Raw genomic sequence first — 20,338 nt, 5'->3', positions numbered from 1 at the left:
CAAACATGTGACAAGTAGTGACGCGCCCCCTTGCGGCGCAGAGCGTCACTGGAGGAATGCCAATGTGCTAATTGTTGATGCGGCTTGGACTTGATGTGACGACTTGCCCCTGCACCCCTGCACATCCGACTGACCATGAGCAGCACCGAAAGTGTTGTGGAGAGCGGCAGCGGCAAGCAGCCTTGCATCGGGCCGGAGCCTCTCGGCGGCAAGAGCAGCCTCCTGCCGGGCAAAGCGGCGGCGGCTCTCTCAGCCAACGGGGTGCGCGACATCGAGGACCGCATCTTGAGGATCACCGGCTACTACGGCTACAACCCGGGCTACTCCAGTCACAGAAGTAAGAGCCGACGCAACAATACAAATAGCTGGCCAGATAGAGATAGAGATGGAGATGGAGATGGAGATGGAGATGGAGATGGAGATGGAGATGGAGATGGAGATGCTATAAGTATACTGCACTACACTATACTAACCAAACCCTCAATCATAACACTGCACTGTACTCCCTTTTCTGTCATATTGAAGTGATACGAGACTGTATGTCTTGGAAAGAAAGATGCTCCACTCGCTTTTCTATACTGCACTATTGAAATGGTGTGCCTTCTTATATTGTACTGTTAATGTATGATACCATGCTCAGATGAGAAAGAAAGAAAGAAAGAAAGAAAACACCGGAATTTATATTCACTTCCTATGCTATTGAAATTATGTTAGAAAGTCAATGAACAGAATGGAACACTCACCTTTCTATACTGTTGAAATGATGGCGGATGCCTTATACTGTACTGGACTATATTACTGCAATGTATACTGATACTAGAAATGGATATGGAAAAAGCGATATTCCCTTTACAATAGTATAACAGAAAAAAAGGAAAACACATTGCCGCTGCACTAGACAAATGGCATGCTTTCAGTACAATTCCAAACAATGACATCAAATACAATACTATGTTATATTACTGCAATGTATACCAATAAGAAGACTATACTCACTTTTCTACACTGTTGAAATGAAATGCCTTACTTACTAATACTATACTATATTAGGAAGAAAAGAAAAGAAAACATTGCTACAGTATATTTCCTTTTCTGAATGACACACTCTAAGTATAATTCAAAAGAATAAGATGAAATGCAATACTATACCAGAAAGAAAGGAAAACATTGCTATCCGCACTTTCTGCGCTAGACAAATGACATGCGTTCAGTACAATTCAAAACAATACAATACAATACTGTACAATACTGTACTGTACTGTACAAAACACAAGACAATTTGATGATAATGTTGCCAGTGTATGCATGTTTAGATCAATGCTCAGATCAATCACTGATGTCGCCCCGATGGCTGCTTCGACAGGCATGTTTTATTTCAAATGATTCGCTGTCCAAATGACAATACAGGCGAGGCTCAGAATCCTTCCAGCTGTCTCCTGACATTGATTGGCCCACATGCTTTTGATTGGTGGGGGGCACTATGGGGACTTTTGCTGACAGACAGACAGAAAACCTGGGATTGAATGTGAGTCATATAATGATGCGCTTTGTTCGAGAAATGATCTTAGAAATGGCGACTCTGGTTGGCAAATAAGAGCACGAGGTATGCGGACAGGATTGCGCAATACCTTTTCCCAATTGCACCTTTATGACGTATGAGGAGCCGTGTTCTAGAAGCTGCGAGGCTTCACCCCAAATGAATTGGACTTGCACGCACGCTCCCAAACATGTCGCCCTGGTTGTTACATAAAAGCTCAACTAAGTCCTGCACTTACAATATGGGGAAGTGACATTTTCTTGATGTCCTTTTGGCAAAGGAAATGTGAAAATGCCAATTCAATTAAGAACATGTTCAAGTCCGAAGGGCCCTTAAAATGCTTCTCTTCACCACGATAGATTTTCAGACTTCAGGCAAGGCAAAGGAAATGAGCCTCGTGCTCATTAACTGCATCCTGTCCGTTGTAGTAGATGAATCATGGATGCAATCGCGCACTCTCGTTTGGGGAGATATTTAGCCGTCCGGCTTGATCCCATGAGAGGGGGTTCAGATTCACGAGGAGCACCCAAACTTTAGATTGGAAACAGACCCAACAACTCCCAAAACAATCCCAACAATGAGCCACTTTTGGGGCGTGAGCAATGCAGAATTATAGGCCGCGGCAGTAAATGTGATTGCTATTGGAGCAGTGTGGAACTGTTGCATTGTGGGATTGTACCTGCCACATTGCACGACTTCACTGCACACTAAAGTATAAAGTGAGTCGAGTTTCCCAGTGAGTCGAGAGAGATCATCGCTTTTGCAGCGGGAAATGATCCACTTTCACTCATTGCTGGGAAGATTATTTATTAACCGCAAATCATTTATATTTGTTCACCTATCTACGTCAGTGCCGTTCAGCGAAAGGGAGAACAATGAAATGCTCTTCCGCTAGTTGCCAGAAGGTACCTAATTAACCTGTCTATCCAATTTTTGTGACATATTTGTGTGATGTAAAAAAATGTGCCCTCGGCTAACGAAAGTTTGGGAAACACTATAAAGTACCAGCACTCGTTGAAAGAAATGCCAGAACCATTGACAGTTACGACTTACTGTATGTCAAATATTGTGCATTTTGACTGGGATGAGGAGGCAGTCGTCAGGCATTCAATTGTAATAACACCCTAAAGCCACCAGGAGGTGCATTCATTACAATCGTCTTTGTTGTTTAATCGTACTGTACGATGTTACACAAGTCTGGTCGAAATGTTTGTTTTCTTGGAGTAAGTCACAATATATGGTATGAATGAATAGCAGAACATTTGGACATTCTGTAACTGACGAAGGTGAATAATAGGTTGTCGACTGCGCTGTAATTGCAGGCCCAAGGAGCAGGTGTGCATCATAGTAACGATAGCTCACACGTCTGCAAGCTAAGCGCTTTCTTTCATTTCCGATCTTCCGATAAGATACGCCATGTGTGCAGCCACCGCCTCTTCGTCAAGTCAACAGAAGGTATCCCTCAGGGCGCTGTACTTGCACAGTTATTAAGATACCGTGACGGTGAGCGAGAAGCACTCTGCGTTCAATAATCGTGCACTATTAAGGCACAAATGGTTTTTTCTAAAGGCACTTTCTGAAACGAAAAAGAGTACAGCTGCTTACCATCCATCAGTTCCCATGGACAAAGTATCCCATAAATAGAACAATGGGCTCATCCTGCCTTGCCTATGGCGTCATATTAAGTAAGATCCTGTTGGCACTTTGTTATTATTGCCACTTGCCATCTGTGTAGAGCTGGAATTTGCCTATGTATTACATTTGGTGACACGGTCTTGTCCGCAATACATCATGCCTCAGTGGCGTTTTGAGGCAAAGTCAACGCAGCTTTGACCAAGTTAGTGGATAATATCCCAACTTCAAAGATGAAATGGGAATTGAATTGACTTTCCAAAAAAAAGAGAAAAGCGCAATTCCCACCATCGTTGTTTGGCTCCTGCTGCTCCACACGACAATAGCATGCAGTGAAAGCCTCCTCAAAAGGGGGCAATGCGGCTAGCAAATGCACACTCCCTGCTGCCTGAACAGGCCTAATGGACAGCTACTGCTCAGCAATGCGATTGTGTCCTGCAAGACCACCGAACACACTTACGAACGAGAAACTCCTTGCTCGTGTTTTAAAGTGCAGTTGAGGAGCATAGAGGACACGTGGAAGAATATAATACAGCTAATAATCAAACCTTCTATTCTGCAAATAACACATTCCTATCCGATGTTAACAAACATTCTTCCTTCAACATTGACCATGTTCGTGCAGCTATTTTGAAGTCGCCCGTTCCCATGCTGTCTCTCGCAGAGCTATTTATAACAAGGCGAGTGTCGAGCGGGATGTGAGCCTTGCCTGAATGCGCTGTTAGCCTCCGCAGTTTCCTGGGGATCTGGGAAAACACCTTGCACAGAGCCGGTGCAATGTTTCACCACGGGACCTTTAGATGTGCTGACCTGCGCTCACCGTCCTGTGCACTGTAGCCACACGTTGATGGACTTCTCTACAGCTTCACTGTAATTAAATACCAGAATCCGATGATACGGCTCAATAGATGAAAGTTTTCAATGATCTTTCTCGAGTGCTGTGAGCTGCCTAGCAGCGCCCTTGTGGACTCCATGAGTAAACAGCATCAATCGACTGACTTCCATCCTCTATAGTTGAGGTTCACTCTTGCAGCATGTACACTGGATAGAGACGAATGCAGCACACGGAGTTCAACGCTCATGCGGGTATGAAAGGGACTGTCCAAAAAAATAGCAAGAATATTCCTCCACAATTTCTTAGACAGTATCGACAAAGAAAACGGCAACAGTATGCGAGTGCAACATTTTGAGTTATGAAAATTTGGGTTGGCACTTTGGACCCAAAAGGGGTTCCGCAGGGCAGTTGTTATCGTGTTATCAATGCTCAGCATAAATCTTCCCTTGTTTTGTTTTTTTAATTTCTGTTTCTGCCTTCAAATGCCAGCACACGTCTGCCTCGCGCTTTTGGAAGTTTGGGTTCAAATGATGAGTTTTGCCCTTCCGCTGCGAAGTTGCACGTTCTCCCTGTGATTGTGCGCCTTTTATTTGGGTCCTCGGGCTTCCTCCCGCAGTCCCAAAGACATGCATGCAAGGTTAATTCAAGACGCTACACAATGAATGCAAATGTGTGTTTGTTTATATGTTCTCCGTAAGTCCAGTTCAGGGAGGCGGAAGCCTCTTTCGATAGGCATATTATTCACCACTAGGTGCCCTCATCTTCCGTAGTTCCAACTACAGTACAGCTACATCTGCGAGTAGACAGAGTGTCTAGTATTGGTGGTTACTAGCTGATCATCTTCTTCCCATGCTACAGAGAGGCTCTCGGAAAAAAAAAGCCTCTTATGACTGAGAAGTGTTCCGAAATCTCAATGACAAAAGGGCCTAATAAAAGGAGTGACTGCGTCAGTCGATTGGAGTGCAGCTGTTGCTATGGCGGCAAAGTGGGGTGGGGGGGGGGGGGGGGGGATGCTTTATTATTTGTCGCTTTGATCTGTGTCCCATCCACTCGGTGGGCCCATCCAGTGCAGTCTCGGCGGTTACAATGGACGGAGAGTTATCGATTCACCATTGTCTTCATTTTAGGCTTCATTCCCAAACTTTACTAAAAAGTTAGTTATACACACGACCATGCTATAAATCAATAAATGCATTTGAATGAGTTAGGTATACTGCTACAAAACAATATATCCATTTTACAGAGCATCTCTTTTCTCTCTTCTCTGCAGTCCCCTCAGCTTACCTTTGGAGTGACAGCGACAGGGCTTGTAGAGGAAACATCATTCTTCATCAGATAGCCATTAGCATCCTGGGCTTTGCTGACTGGATGCTTTTGCCTCCAATCATCAGCAGGTCTATTTTTAATTGACCCTCCTCTCACACGATCCATCCTCCTATCCCCTGCTTACGCCAGAGCAAACATCGCTTCAAGCCGCATTTGGCGATTTATTGTAATGGCTGCAGGTTTAGGGTCCATTTAGGTCAACTTTGCTCCTTTATGGTTTGGAAAATAGGACGTACAATAAATGTGCACTCACTGTTGTATATTCCATGAAAATATTGGGCCAAAGTACGGGATATTTCTGTAATACGGCTTCAAAGAACGAGAAAGTCACCTTGGTATTGAAATAGGACCCTCATACTTCCAACATTCCGAAGAGTAACTTTGGCTTCCTTTCCTCTCCATAAGCTTGGACACAGCGCACACAAACATTACGCTGTACATTCAATTTGATGTAGTGCGAGAGCTTTGGCTGACTCTTCTGCACTGCAGACGAGTGATTATGATATAGTGACACCCCCCCTGAAAATGAACAGCGTATGCTCTTGTACTGTCTGTTTACTGAGTTGATCACAAAAGTGTAGCATTGTGAAATGAATGTTGACTGAATACATCATGCTAATATGGCATTTATGAATGTCAGAATATGAATGTCCATTACATTCCCATGACATAAAGCATAGTCCGAAATAGAAAGATGTGAGAAGTCGACTTGAGGTAAAAAGGCAGCTACACGCGCACACACAAGCAAGGCTGAATCGCATGAGCCAAGCTGACTGGCCTCAGATACACAGCTAAATAATTACATTTGACATTATTTACCACTAATCTATTGACGTCATTACGTTCGTCAAGAAGTCAACGTTTTCATTTGCGTACTGTACTTGTAAAATGTGTATTTATCTGTTTAGAGTTTTTGATATTGCCAACTGGATGTTTACGTGTTCTTCCATTCACACGTACAGTATAATGACGTCACAATAAAAACCAATCTTTTACAGACAATCTGAAATGAATGTCTTATTTGATGTACGCTCAGTCAAGTTTGAATGTAAAGCAAAAATGAATCTGAATCTGGTTCATTTTGGGAGTTTGGCCTGATGCTTTCTCATCTCTCTGGCAAATGGTTCAGTGTTTGGATCCAGAAGAAATGGACAAGAACTGAACTCCTTTTAAGATCTTGGATTGCTGTTGTTCACTCACTTCCCAACCCTGCACAGGCATCACTTTCTGTTCTTTCTTTCTTTCCTTCCGTATTATTGGAATGCCGGCAGCACAGCTCTGCCTCACTGTCAGTCGAGTCGGGTTGGAATCTGCGTGGAACTTGCATGTTCTCCCTGTTTCTTGCAAAGGTTTTTTCTACAAGTACTATGGTTCTTCCCACATTCCCCAAATCTGCTTCCTATTTGTCCGATTTACAGTATTGAACACTTGTCATTTAGACAGAGCAAAAACAATGAATAGGAGGACTAATGCAGTTGTCGGATGCAATTGTGCAAATTGCCTGAAAGAAGGGTGATTTTATGGGTTGATAGATGAATGATGGCGACCAGTCCAGGGTATCGTCAGCCTTTCGCCTGTGCTCGCCTCCCAACGACTGAACAGGATAAGCGCTATAGAAAATGGATGGATGGATGTTTGGCTCAAACATGCCACCGCTCCACTACACATCACAATGGGTGATGTGTAGTGGAGTGGTGGCGTGCTTTTGGGGTGTTTTTCTTCAGCTATGTTAAGGTGGAGGGAATTATGAATCTTCCAAACACCAGTATTCGTTCAAAAGCAAGAAAGCCAAAACATGAGAACAGCTGACCTTGATTTGGGATTTGGGATCAACTGCACACTTGAAATAGTGTGCAGTTGTGCGCCGATTCCCCTTTAAGGTAAATTTGAACGGGTTAGGGTTCATCCCGAACACAGCTACAGCCCCACGTTGAAGAGGAAGTACACACTTTTTACATTCCCTCTCTAAAAGTTCATGTTTTTTTCCCATTGAGTTGGGTCACCCATATTGTGGGTCACATTAATGGTGTCAAACGTTGTGAAATGATTTAGCTTGATCTCATTGTTTTATATTATAAAGACCTGGCATCTGAACAGGAGCGTGTCGACTTTTTATATCTATTGTAGCCTGAAAAACCAAAAATAGGAGTCTATGTTCTGTTGGGTCCATCCGTCCATTTCCCTCAACCTTTTCCGATAGGTTAGGTGATGACTCGAACCTCCTCCTCTTTTTAGAGTTGACTTTCCGAGTTTGACATAGATGGCTTCCTTTAGACCCCTTTCAAACCAGCGGTCCACGATGTCCAGAATTTAGATGTTGTTGTCCTCAAGTGAACATACCTTCTTCTGGGGATGCAAATCAACGGCTGATTCTAGATACGAAGAAGCCACCCGTCGATGTTGCGCCATGTGCCTGTGCAGCAACTACTTAAGTTTCTCCATTGAAGAGGTCATTGCGCTTCTCACTGCAGTGCACTGTGTAAATAATATGGCTGAGTTTGCTTCTTGGGAATTTGACCTTGAGGTGAAGCAGCTTTTGTCTGAGGGTGTTAGCAGGTTTAAAATGCATTTGACTCTGTCCTCAGGTATGGGTGTAGTGGCTTTTCTTCTCTTGGCGGATTTTATAAAGGCCCAGGTCAGTTAGTCAGAGTCTTACTGATGTGAGTCTGCGCCTTCTTTCTTCCATTGTCGGTGGTGGGGATCTTCTCTGCTCCTTCCTCAAAGGTTCTGATAATCCTAAACTTATGTTCCAGTGGGTGCGTGGGTGTGGGTAGGTTTTCTGTAGACCTCAATATTGAGGCTTGCCTGCCCACGCCTCGCAGTGCAAAACAGCAACAGTTTGTATGTCACACTGCGATGTGACTGCGTGCGCCTTTTCAACCGCTTCCATTGGGTTATGAGGTGCGGAAATATTTTGATGACATGTGAAAGCCAACACATGACATGAGCGTTCAGCAGAACACAATGATGGAGTGCAGAGAGAAGCCAGCTCAGGTAGAAAGAGGATGGGGAGCAATAGAGGAGAGGAACTAGCAGAGCATAATTAGCCCAGGCTGCTTGGTTACCTTCCAAACAAAGCTGCTGATTTGCGGAGCAAAAGACGAGGGAGGCGTAAGGCGAGTTGGACAGAGACAAACGAGGTGGGGGGTGGTGAGGCTGGAGTGAGATGAGGGAAGTGATTGCGGCATGCCACATACACTTAAAGCTCGGTCTCCCTTGGAGACAGTGGCGGTGCTGGACCACGGCATGACATTACAACAGTAGCGTGTCCACTTGACTGTGGAGTCAGTCAGCTGTGTCACTACTACACAGGCGGCAGACAGAGAGAAAAGGAAGTGTGCAGAGATCGAGCTGTGCCGGACTGGAGTGCTGGGGAGAAGAGTTGACAGATCTGGGAAGCAGGCAGACGGAGTGGCTGGGGAATAAGTGAAGAGCGTGAAGACGAAGAAGAAAGAGAAGAAGCAGAGGAGTAAGGATGCGTGGAGAGAGGAGGAAGAGCTGCTGAGGGTGCGCACGCACACACATAAATAGACTTCCCAGGGAAGGACAGTGTGTTGTGGCACCCTGTGGAGGATGAAGAAGCACTCAGCCCGAGTGGCTCCTCTCAGCTCCTACAGCACTCAGGTCCTGACCTGCCCCATCTCTGAAGGTAACTCTAAGTTGACTCGACATCCTTTATATCGCTTGCGTCTTTCCAAATAAGATAAGTGAACTGTAACCCATATAAAGAGAAAAGAAAAGAAAAGAAAAGAACTGGATATCTTGAAGTACACCGTTTTTATGTGTGACGAATGTGCCAGTCATGTCAGGTGGAAGATCTGAAGTTGTGCCTGCCAAGTCAGAAATACACACTTTTGGATCTTTGTAGGGAGACGTGCTGCATGCAGATAGATAGCCAGCGTGCATCGCCCAGCCTGGATAGAAAAAACAACAACGAAACAAACACATCAGCAAGTTCTGCTCACTTGTCCTTTGACTAGATTGAGCATTTCCGCTCGCAACTCAAAAATAAACAAGTATTCTGATCCCTAAGAGCCTTGAACGTCTTCTAAATCCATTTTCTAATCTGTAGAGCTCACCTTTGTTTTAGAGATCGAAATAAGATACCCTAATCCCCTTTCCGTAAACATCATCGGCATCCCACCTTTGCTTAAGACGACTTATCGAGGCTGTACAGTGCTGCGGACGTGACCATGAGCTCCAGCGCAAAAAAAACATACAAAGGGTTGAAATATTGGGTTGGAGTAGCTGAGTCCATCACACGGGGGAGACGAGCTCCATTAAAAACAAGCCGCTAATGAAAGGATACTGTGGAGCTGCTTGGTGATATTGAATCAGGTTAGTGCTTTGAACGACCCTTTTCACCATCGTAACAATATAGTGCAAACATGGCTGACCCTGCAACTCCTGATTTGTTGACGTGTAATAAAATACTGTTTTTCAAAGCAGTGCAATACTGGCCCTCCATGCTGTATGCACCACTGTTGGAACCTCTGAAGGAGGAATAGTTAGGATTGCGTCCCTGGGGCAGGGGAATAGTGGAGTGTTGGCTCCAGATACGCCTGTAGTGGCTTTTATACCTCAGGACTGAAGAATCAGAATCAGCCTCATCTTTATTTACCAAGTATGTCCAAAAAACACACAAGGAATCTGTCTCCGGTAGTCCAGTACGACAACAGACAGTCAATTCACAGAGAACACTTTTGAGACATAAAGACATTGAGAAAAACAGTCATTGAGCAATAAAGGCTTGCTAGTTATCTGGTAATGCCGGTACAAATTTTTCTGGAGTAGTAGCGCGATAATCTGGGACAGTGTTGATTGTGCAAATGTTGCAGATACTCCTCAGTCAGTGTGCAAGTGGGGCAGATGCTACTCTGGCACGAGTGGCCAGTATTGGTCAACAACAGATATGCAAATAGTGCAGCGCGGCGAGACTACTACAGTGAGTGCTCGAGTAATACATCATTGGCCCCACAGAAATGTGACAACAAACTCAAGACAAAAACAAAATTGGCAGCATGTTGCAATGGAATTGTAGGTTAGCTGTTTAAGAAGTTGATTGTTGGAATGCCTGCTAGTTCTAGTTTGCATTGATCGGTAGCTGGAAGAGCTGGTGACTGGGATGTGGAGGGTCCGCGAGGATTTGCACGCCCTTGTCTTAGTTCTGGCAGCGTCCAAGTCCTCAAGAGTGGGTAGGGGGGGTACCCACAATCTTTTCAGCAGTTTTGATTATCCGCTGCAGTCAGAGTTTGTCCTTTTTTGTAGCAGCCACAAACCCGACCGTGATGGAAGAACACAGGACCGATTCGATGAGCGCTGTGTAGAACCGCCTCAGCAGCTCCCGTGGCAGGCCGTGCTTTCTCAGAAGCCGCGGGAAGTACATCCTCCGCTGGGCCTTCTTGAGGACGGAGTTGATGTTGATCGCCCGCTTCAGGTCCTGAGAGACTGTAATTCCCAGGAACTTGAAGGTCTCGACGGTTGACACAAGGCAGCTGGACAGCGTGAGGGGCAGCTGTGGCGAAGGATGCCTCCTGAAGTCCACGATCATCTCTACAGTCTTGAGCCTGTTCCGCTCCAGGTTGCGTCGGCCGCACCGCAGCTCCGGCCGCTCCGCTTCCTGTCGATATGCAGACTCGACACCGTCTTCGATGAGGCCGATGACAGCGGTGTCATCTGCAAACTTCAGGAGTTTGACAGCCGGCTGCGTTGAGGTGCAGTCGTTCATGTAGAGAGAGAAGAGCAGCGGAGAGAGAGGACACGACCTTGGCTTACAGAATGGCTTACAGTTCAAAAACAGCTACTCTAAATGCGGGCTGCAGTGTGCGCTGAGCTCCGTGACGTGCGTCCACCATTTTCCGTTGATATAGAAGCATATCCCTCCGCCTTTTGTATTCCCCGATGATTCCATGTCGCGGTCTGCCCGATGAAGATGGAAGCCGGGAAGCATGACGGGGCCATCGGGCACAGCCTCACAAAGCCAAGTCTCCGTAAAGCACATGGCGGCAGAACGTCCGAAGTCTTTACTGGTCTTTATCAGAAGATGAAGCTCGTCCATTTTGTCGGGTAGGGAGCGTAGATTCGCGAGGTGGAACGACGTAAACGCCAATCTGTATCCTCTCTTGCGGAGCTTCACCTGGATGCCGGCTCGCTTCCCTCTGTGGCGTCACCTTCGCCTCCATGCGCCAAAGACCGCGGTCGCTGCTCCGGTGTGTAACTCAGGGAAAAAACTGAGCGGCTTTGCGAAAGTTGGTGAAAGAAAGTCCGGAGTAGCCTCCTTGATGGTTAGCGAGTCTCCCCTTGTGTAAGTGAGTCGTGTAATGTCTCCAAAGACGAACGATAAAACACAAAAACAAAAACAATACTCGAGAGCGTGTAACTGTAGCGCCTGCGTCCAACACTAAAGGCTTTTGGTTTTCTCTATAATGTCAAACACAAATGCTTTTCCCTTGAAGGATGAAAGCAAGCAGACCTGCTGAACTCTTGCAGAATGGGACCAAATCCCTTTCACAAATCCCCTCATATCAGTACATGAGATTATGGTATATCATGGGCCTATTTAGGCATTCAAGCTAAACTAGTAATAATAATAATTCTTTATTATTATCAAACAACGTCCTCTAATAAAGAGACAAAGACAAAGTGTGACAGTTTGTTTTTCCCCACACGCACCCCTCACACTACAAATCCCAGAATGCTCTGCAGTTGCAGTGCATTTTTCTCTACACTCCCTTTTCAAAAGTCAGGGGCAGACTCACCTTTTGGCAAACACGCGCGGTTGCCTGGGGACCTGAGATTTCCATACATCTCATAAAAATGGAATAACAGTTTTCAATTCTTATTGTTTTTGTCTTAAGTCACGTGCTTAAAGCCCATCAAAATTCTTCATCTAAAACGATTGTTTCGAGTGCGTCACCCTCCCTGCTCATGCAATGGACGATTCCATTTTCTAACTGCGCATGTGCAGACTTGTGGGTGGCAATTGGAAAAACATACTTTTTGGCGTGTTGTGAATCAAATGAAATGGCTTTATCCCAGCGGAGCGAAAAAGAGGAGAAGGCGAGAGGAAAAGAGTTTTTCTCAAAACTAACTAATTCACAATGCTTTCAAACTTTTTTAGGGTGGCACTGAATGTGCGTCACCAACAACAGCAAAAGCGAGACACTCTTGCCAGTTGCAGTAGCGATGAAGTGGAGACTGACACGAGTGGCACTTTTAATTCCAGATGTGAACATTAAAGCGGTCGAAATAATGAACAATATTAAATATTGAATAGTGTGGTCATAGTGTACTTTTGCTCATGTGAAAACTGGTGAGTTAAAATAAGTCAAATCTAAAATCTTGTCACACATTCTGCTTTTGATGTCAACCCAAAGCTTTTGAACCTACAGCAAAAATAAAGGCCTCACTGGTCCAATACTTTTGACAGGAACCGTACCTCTCCTCAGCTGCTCTGTTGCAATACAGTACTACTCATTCAAAGGCAATTGTATTTGATTTTATTTTGTGGTGCAGAACTTCAAAACGCACGTTAACACACTTATCCGTAACCAAATTGTGTCTGTCAATAACAGAGTTTCTTAGCTTAGGCCCCCGATGCGCTGGTATTTGGCAAAGTGCTCCATTGTAAAAGTTGAACTTTGAAAGAGGAATTAGGCCATTCTCAATGAAGAGCAAAGAACTAACAAGACTAACAGAGGACACAGTACGTTGTTTCGCTCAATGAATCCAACTCTGACCAGTATTCCGCTTCCATTCATTTACTTATTCGGTCTCAGTGGCATTCCGTTTTCTTTGATAATGAAATATTTAATTGTTCATTTATTGAGTACAACTTTGCCACACCATAATCATTAGTTGACTTGATAAACACAAGCAAAGAAAGAGTTATTTACTCGCAATCCATTTTCATTCAGCTTGCGGGTGGCCGTACTGTACTCCCAGCGCTCTACTTATCGATTAAAAAGAAAAGGCAATCGCTGCAATAACGACCACCGAGATGCTGCGCTAAGCTCGAAGGGAGCTACTTGCGGCCGTGCTTTGCATGCTGAGCTAGCAAGAGAGAGCTTGGGGCAGCGAGCAGCGCGATTCATCTGTGATTTCCTGCCCTGGTGTAAATTGAAAAGTTCAAGAACGTACCCGAACGTTTCATGTAAAGTATTGTGCTAAAATTTGAGCGGTACATTAATGACTGCAGTTTTTTCTTTTTTTTTCTTCTTCGACACACAGCCAAAAATAGCAACAACGTTAATTTCGGCTCCAGTCCAATTACCGTTTGTAGGCAGTTTTCTGTGTGAGCGGAGGTCATACGAATGCTGTATATGCTATATTTAAGACCCGGAGATTGAGATTGTGTTACAGATATCTCTCAATTCATCGACCACCCGTATACCAACATCATGCTATTATACAGGCGCTATTGAGTAGAGGTCATACAAATAGAAATCCTCCGGCAAAAAAACAAAAAACCCTTTCCAGTTTATCGACGATTTGGGTTAACTTTTTCTTTTGTATGACATCATGTGGTTGGGCGCACCCTTGTATTCTGGGTGTCAAGTTTTTAGTAGGAGTGGCAATTTACCTGAGTGATATTCTTTCCTATTTCCAATAGGAGAGGATGGTTTGGAGTCTCACGCCGAGACGCCTGGTAGTGAGACAGGTGTGGAGAACCCGTCGTACCGCACATGCACCAGCACAGTGCTGAAGGTGCTCGGTGGCCTGCTGATGGTGCTGTGCATCTCGTCCTCCTGGGTGGGTACCGCTCAGGTGGTCAAGCTGACCTTCCGGTCATTCTCGTGTCCTTTCTTCATATCCTGGTTCAGCAGCAACTGGAATATCCTCTTCTTTCCTCTCTATTACTCTGGACATGTGGTGACCACAAGGGAGAAGCAGACACCCATTCAAAAATTCAGGTAATGTTGTTTATCCATCCATCCATTTTCCATACGGCTTATCCTGTTAAGGGTCGTAGGTAGCTGGAGCCTACGCCAGCTGACTATACACTGGGTTGGTTGCCAGTCAATTCCAGGCACATACAGTATATATCTAGACAACCATTCACCTCACATTTGCTGAGTGGGAACTAGACCGCTGCCTGCACCGGTCAGCCGAGAGTACCGCGGCACCATCAGTGACCCCGGTAATGTGTTTACGCTACATTTGAATACGTTGAAAAAGGTGTCGTGTTTGGTTTGGATGCATTTACACCCAGTGGCACATTAACAATGGCTCTGTGGTTGACTGGCGATTACTCCAGAATGTAGTCTACCATTGGGCCAAAATCAGATGGCTTAAGTATGGAAGAGCACAAATAGCCTGAGCGCAACCTCATCAACACCTTTAGCTACAAAGCAGAGAGCAACTCTTCTCCTCCGTATTGAAATGTAACATACAATGGCCAGGCGTTCCACAGCATTTGTCCAATTCCATGTCTTCACGAAACAGACCATTGAGAGATGCCGTGTCTTTTGACAGAGAGTGTAGCAAGCTATTTGGCGAGGAGAGGATGAGCCTGAAACTTTTTGTGAAGAGAACAGCGCCTTTCTCCATCCTGTGGACGCTGACCAACTACTTGTACCTTATGGCCTTGAAGAAGCTCACTGCCACCGATGCGTCTGCCCTTTACTGCTGCCACAAGGCCTTCGTCTTTCTCTTGTCGTGGATTGTCCTCAAGGACCGCTTCATGGGTGTCCGAGTATGTACATTATGAATTATTAAGGAGAACGGCACAGATAGCAGCATGTCTCCCATCTCATGAATGGACCCTTCCTTTAGATTGTTGCTGCCATCATGGCCATCACGGGAATAGTCATGATGGCGTATGCTGACGGTTTCCACGGTGATTCCTTTGTGGGTGTGGCACTCGCTGTGGGCTCAGCCTCGACTTCGGCTCTTTATAAGGTGAGACCGCCAACCACACGAGCATATGACGCAATGGATCCAAGCGGCTGGTGTTAACCATGACAACCATTTTGCATTGTTGCCATCCAGGTGCTGTTCAAGATGTTCCTGGGAAGTGCCAATCTTGGCGAGGTGGCTCATTTCCTTTCCACCATGGGTTTCTTCAACCTCGTCTTCATCTCCTGTGTGCCGCTCATCCTCTATTTCACCAAAGTAGAGCAATGGGGCTCCCTCTCTTCGCTGCCCTGGGGATACATGTGTGGTCTGGCAGGATTGTGGCTCGGTGAGAATGCAAATCCTTCGAGGACGCCATGGGTTTTGTCTCCATCCGTGCTTCAAGCTTCATGAAGTTGTACAATTTGCCATTTCACTCTCAACCTTAATACAACAGAGCACTTCTGCATTTGAGTCATATTTGTCCTCAGAAATGTATTCATGTAATTACCATATTTGACCCGGTAGCGAACTACCTTGGAAATAAATAAATGCGCTAGAACTATCAGCCCTAATAATTCTACTGTGTCTTTTACAGTGTTCAACATTCTGGTTCATGTCGGTGTGGTCCTGACATACCCCATTCTCATCTCCATCGGAACGCTACTCAGTGTACCAGGAAATGCAGGTGAAGTTTCTTTATGTCATTCAAATTTTAGCCTCTGTTCCAAATTATGATCCATATCATTCCTGTTAAATAAACATTCGACTTTGAGTTTTTCTGGGGCAGTTTGGGCCTATATTGTTTCTCCAAATCAATGCTATCAACCGCAGATACAGTAGTTTTGATCATTAGTTTCCCTGGGGAACTTGAAAAAATTCAAAAAAACATTTTATTTTTAAATCAAATCCATTTTATAAACAATGTTTATATCGTTGCAGTGGGGAGCTGTCAGGGCCAGCAAGGCTTTCTCTGCTGGCCTAAACACTATCGGAAGCACTGACCTACATTCACCACTTAAATTCTAACATTTGTTCCATGAAATAATAATCATTTATTTCCAACAGTCTATTCTCTTCATTCCGTAGCATTTCTTGTAGCTGGACTGTTTCCAGTACGTCTATGTGGACGTTTTTTGTTTTTTTTTGTCCAATAAGATTCCAGCCACTATGTGCTGCCATATCAGCGTAACCTGCCCGGGGCCTTCAGACTTCAGACTTCAGACTTCAGACTTCAGTGCTGGCCGATGTAATTTACATTAAATTAGCCACTAAATGAATTAGTGATATACCTATAACATTAAAAACGGGACTGTTTCTTTAACCAATTCATCCTCATAGAGCCAACGAGGTGGCCTTTGGTGACGTCAGCATTAAAAAAAACAACAACATTATAATAATAATAATAATAACCAGAATGTTATATGTTGTAATAATGTTTCGAGGGATCAACTCTGCTTGAATGGGGACCAGGTGTTATTTTAATGGGTGATGTTATCTTTTATGGAAGATGTTTTTCCAAATTGGAATGTTCCACTATCAGGTTGTACCAACGTTTTAGTGATAATTTTGTTCGGTCTTTCCATCCATCCATTTTCTGTACCGCTTCTCCTCACTAGGGTCGCGGGCATGCCGGAGCCTATCCCGGCTATCTTCGAGCGAGAGGCGGGCTCCACCCTCAACTGGTCGCCAGCCAATCGCAGGGCACATATAAACAAACAACCATTCACACTCACATTCACACCTACGGGCAATTTAGAGTCTTCAATGAACCTACCACGCATGTTTTGGGGATGCGGGGAGGAAACCCCTGCAGGTACAGGGAGAACATGCAAACCCCACACAGGCGGGGCCGGGATTTGAACCCCGGTCCTCAGAACTGTGAGGCAGATGTGATAACCACTCGCCCAAAGATAGCTGGGATAGGCTCCAGCATGCCCGTGACCCTAGTGAGGATAAGCCGTACAGAAAATGGATTATGTCTTCAGTGGCCAAGTCTTTGTAGATGGTTTGTTCAATGTCTTGCCAGGGAGGGTTTGAGTTATTGGTCCAATGGCGAATCTACTGCAGTTGATGAGAAAGAAAGGGATGAAAGAAATTCAGGGATGAAGTCCACCATACTGTTTTGGTTTTTGAAGGGCAGCTAATTTGATCCGGGTTTTTCCCTTTCAAATAGAATGTGTTTGCTGCCGAGTTCCGAGATGACAAGCAGGCCAGGGTTGGATTAACGCGTGTCATGGCAAATGGAAAGTTGATTTTGGGGAGAATGTTCTTGCGCAATATGACCAACTAGTAAACAAGTGGAAGTTTGATTCCATTGATTGAGGTCTTGTTTGATATTGTGTAGCAATGGTGTGAAGTGAAATTTGGAGTTGCCGAGATATGGATTTGAAGGTAATTTGATGGATTAGGTTAAAGGGTTTACGGCTTTACTCCCCTCGAATGCCCAATCTCATCTGCTCTCAAAAGCTAAGCAGGGTCAGGCCGAGTTAGTACTTGGATGAGAGTATTCAGCATTTTTCCATCCTCTGATCAGTTGGTCAGACGAACCAAGTTTAACTACTAAAACATGTTTGTCGCATTCTGCACACATTAATACATTTGATAATCAAGATCTCTGTCAATATAAGTATTTTGATTTTAAACGTTTGGTTTTTTTGACATGTTATTAGATAAATATTGATCCTTAACTGCTGCGGCTTGTTGTAGAGTAATGATAGTTTCTATATTTGCAACATGATAGTGATGGCATTAAAAAGTGGATTCAATTGGGTAAATCTCCACTGAAAGCCACGGAACCAAATGACTATTTATAAAACGGTACCGAATTGAATGGCTTCCTCTTTGGCCCATGCCGCACCCCCACCTCTACAAAGTAGTTTTCATGTAATCTCAATAATAATAATAATAATAGAAACGTAGTCCTTGGGTGGGGTAATAAAAATGGATAGGTCTCATGTACTGTCATTGTGACCAACAGTGTGCTCGGCACCTCTTCCGCCCTAGAAAGCCAACCACCAGGTTTCCTGTAAATGCAAGTGTTATCTAGCAGAGGGAGGGTGAGGTTACCATGGCAACACTAAACGCCCGCGGACCAGTTCTTAGCTTTAACCGTGACGGACCAGACGAAGGTCAGTGGGTTACGTAGAAGTGTCAGGACTGCAGAGTACAAAGACACAGCGGATCTGGCGGATCACTTTTACTAATGGCAAACTGCATTTTTTTTTCACTCACTCGCCTTCTCATCCCAGTACAGTCACTTTTGTAGTTAAACTCTATTTGGTTTTATTTCGTCCATCTACCCTGCCCCACTGCCCCTCTTTGGTTTCTTACTGCAGCTGTAGACGTCCTTAAACACGCGGTGATCTTCAGCGCTGTGCGCCTTGCGGCCACGTGCATCATCTGCATGGGTTTCTTGCTGTTGCTGCTCCCAGAGGAGTGGGACTCGATCACAGTGCGCTTCCTGGCCACCATGGCAGACAAGAAATCAGAGGAGCATGGCGAGGAGCTCACAGAGTCGAGCGTGCACACGAGAAGCCGCAGTCGAGCCAACGGCACCGTCTCCCTTCCCTTAGCATGACATAGCGACACCCCTCTGTGAGCTTTTCTTCCACAACTGCCCACTCAAGGAGGGGAGACTGGAACACATGATGGAAACAATCTGAAAGATTATTTGTCAAGGATGTATCGGTGTCTCAAGATGCGCCTGGCCGACCGGAAGAGGGGTCTTTATGGAAAGCGTTATTTACTTTCTCGATAAACCTGCCACACTCAGTCCTTCACACGCTGACTGACCTCTGCCCTGCTCTGCTCTGCGGAATGTATTCTGTGAATATAAATCCTGTCAGAGACAGTCTGGCTAAACCTTGTATTTATGTATTTGATGTATTTATTAAGAGAGGGGATAACACATGTATTTATTTCAAATCTTACTGAAATGCCTTATACGTAAGAAGACTAACAATTATACCATTCTTAATGTACACATTTTGTTTGTTTGTTTGTTTTTAATATTAATAAAAAAAAAGTGCTCACACCAAATTGACTGTCATATAAGTGAATCAAACAGCCAATTGTTTACCTAAAGTATTTGAAAGTTGGGTTTCCTGAATGTCCTGGTTTCCCCATCTTCTCTTAAGACCATAATGAGCCATTGAGTGTCTCTGGAAAAATGTTGGTGTTTTTTTTCTGCAGCTATAGAGAAATAAAAAGCACAAACAGGGCAGAAAAAAATGAGCCCAATTTTTTCTTTAAAAAATTAAACAGTCTAGAACTAATTTCAATATTCATTTACTCAGGCTAAGGCTTTGTGTCAGAACGAGCAGAATGTCTCTCTTTGAGAAACTCAGATGTCAAGACGGTGAAGGCTCATGTCGATATGATTTTTATTTTTTGAATTGAATGTGAGGCTTTTTTTCTTGTCATTTATCATTTAAAACTGTCAGAGCTTTTTTTCCAGATGATGAAATTCAGGACATGGAGGTTCTTTCTGAGGCATTAAACGACTGTTGTGTGAAGCTTTTGAAAGCAGTTAGAATTTTACAAGTTTGTGTTCATGTAAAGAAGGCAAGAAAGCCGGACTAAAGTATTCATCAGCAGAACTAGAAGAATTGATTATTGAATGCAAACACTGAAGGAGGTTGAGAAGAGTGAACTGCACTGCAATTAATCATCTTTCACAAACACACACCGTCTGTGGTAATAATGCGTGCATGCTGCCGAGCAATAGAAAAAGAAAAAAAAAAGCCTGGGGGGAGTGCGAAGCTGCAGAGCATATATGATTGCCATGACACACACACACACACACACAAGTCTACATTACGATGCCGCTATGGTTTCTGGGGCACAGTGAGTGAGCCGAGACCTCTAATGAAGCATTTACTGAGGTGACGTTTAAACACAAACACAATTAATAAACCGGAATAATGCAGGAGTCTAAATCTAATGCGATCCAGTTGTATTTGCACAAAGCAAGGTATTGCCGAGAGAAGTTGCTATTTTACAAGCCGACGATTTGTCAAATACTGTAACTTCACTTTCCGCCCAAAAAGGTCTGCCCAAAACATTCATTTATCTTGAGCATTTTTTTGTGGAATACACATGAATCCGTGGGGAGGGTTTCGTTAAAGAAACATCATCACAGTCAGAAAGTGGAGAACAAAAGCATGGCTGGA

At 44.5% G+C, this 20,338-nt stretch overlaps 1 protein-coding gene across 5 annotated transcripts; it reads left to right on the top strand.

Moving 5' to 3' along the window:
• The first annotated feature begins 28 nt into the window (after window positions 1–28).
• On the top strand, window positions 29–19,839 carry slc35f4 (solute carrier family 35 member F4). Of its 5 annotated transcripts, none has more exons than XM_061795797.1 (7): window positions 29–337; window positions 13,942–14,242; window positions 14,805–15,024; window positions 15,105–15,230; window positions 15,321–15,513; window positions 15,763–15,852; window positions 18,503–19,839. In XM_061795797.1, the coding sequence occupies exons 1-7, from the start codon at window positions 136–138 to the stop codon at window positions 18,742–18,744; spliced, it is 1,374 nt and encodes a 457-aa protein (XP_061651781.1). In that variant the 5' UTR covers window positions 29–135; the 3' UTR covers window positions 18,745–19,839. The 5 variants fall into 5 exon arrangements, with proteins under 5 accessions (XP_061651781.1, XP_061651782.1, XP_061651784.1 ...); XM_061795798.1 differs by lacking the exon at window positions 29–337 and adding an exon at window positions 8,012–8,979 and having other exon boundaries at window positions 18,503–19,837; XM_061795800.1 differs by lacking the exon at window positions 29–337 and adding an exon at window positions 11,796–12,642 and having other exon boundaries at window positions 18,503–19,831.
• Window positions 19,840–20,338: the final 499 nt, after the last annotated feature.

This window comes from Phyllopteryx taeniolatus, chromosome 13 (assembly GCF_024500385.1).
Source record: "Phyllopteryx taeniolatus isolate TA_2022b chromosome 13, UOR_Ptae_1.2, whole genome shotgun sequence".
Lineage (NCBI taxonomy): Eukaryota > Metazoa > Chordata > Actinopteri > Syngnathiformes > Syngnathidae > Phyllopteryx > Phyllopteryx taeniolatus.
Note: the sequence above shows the minus strand (reverse complement) of the source record. Positions and strands in the feature narration are given on the sequence as shown.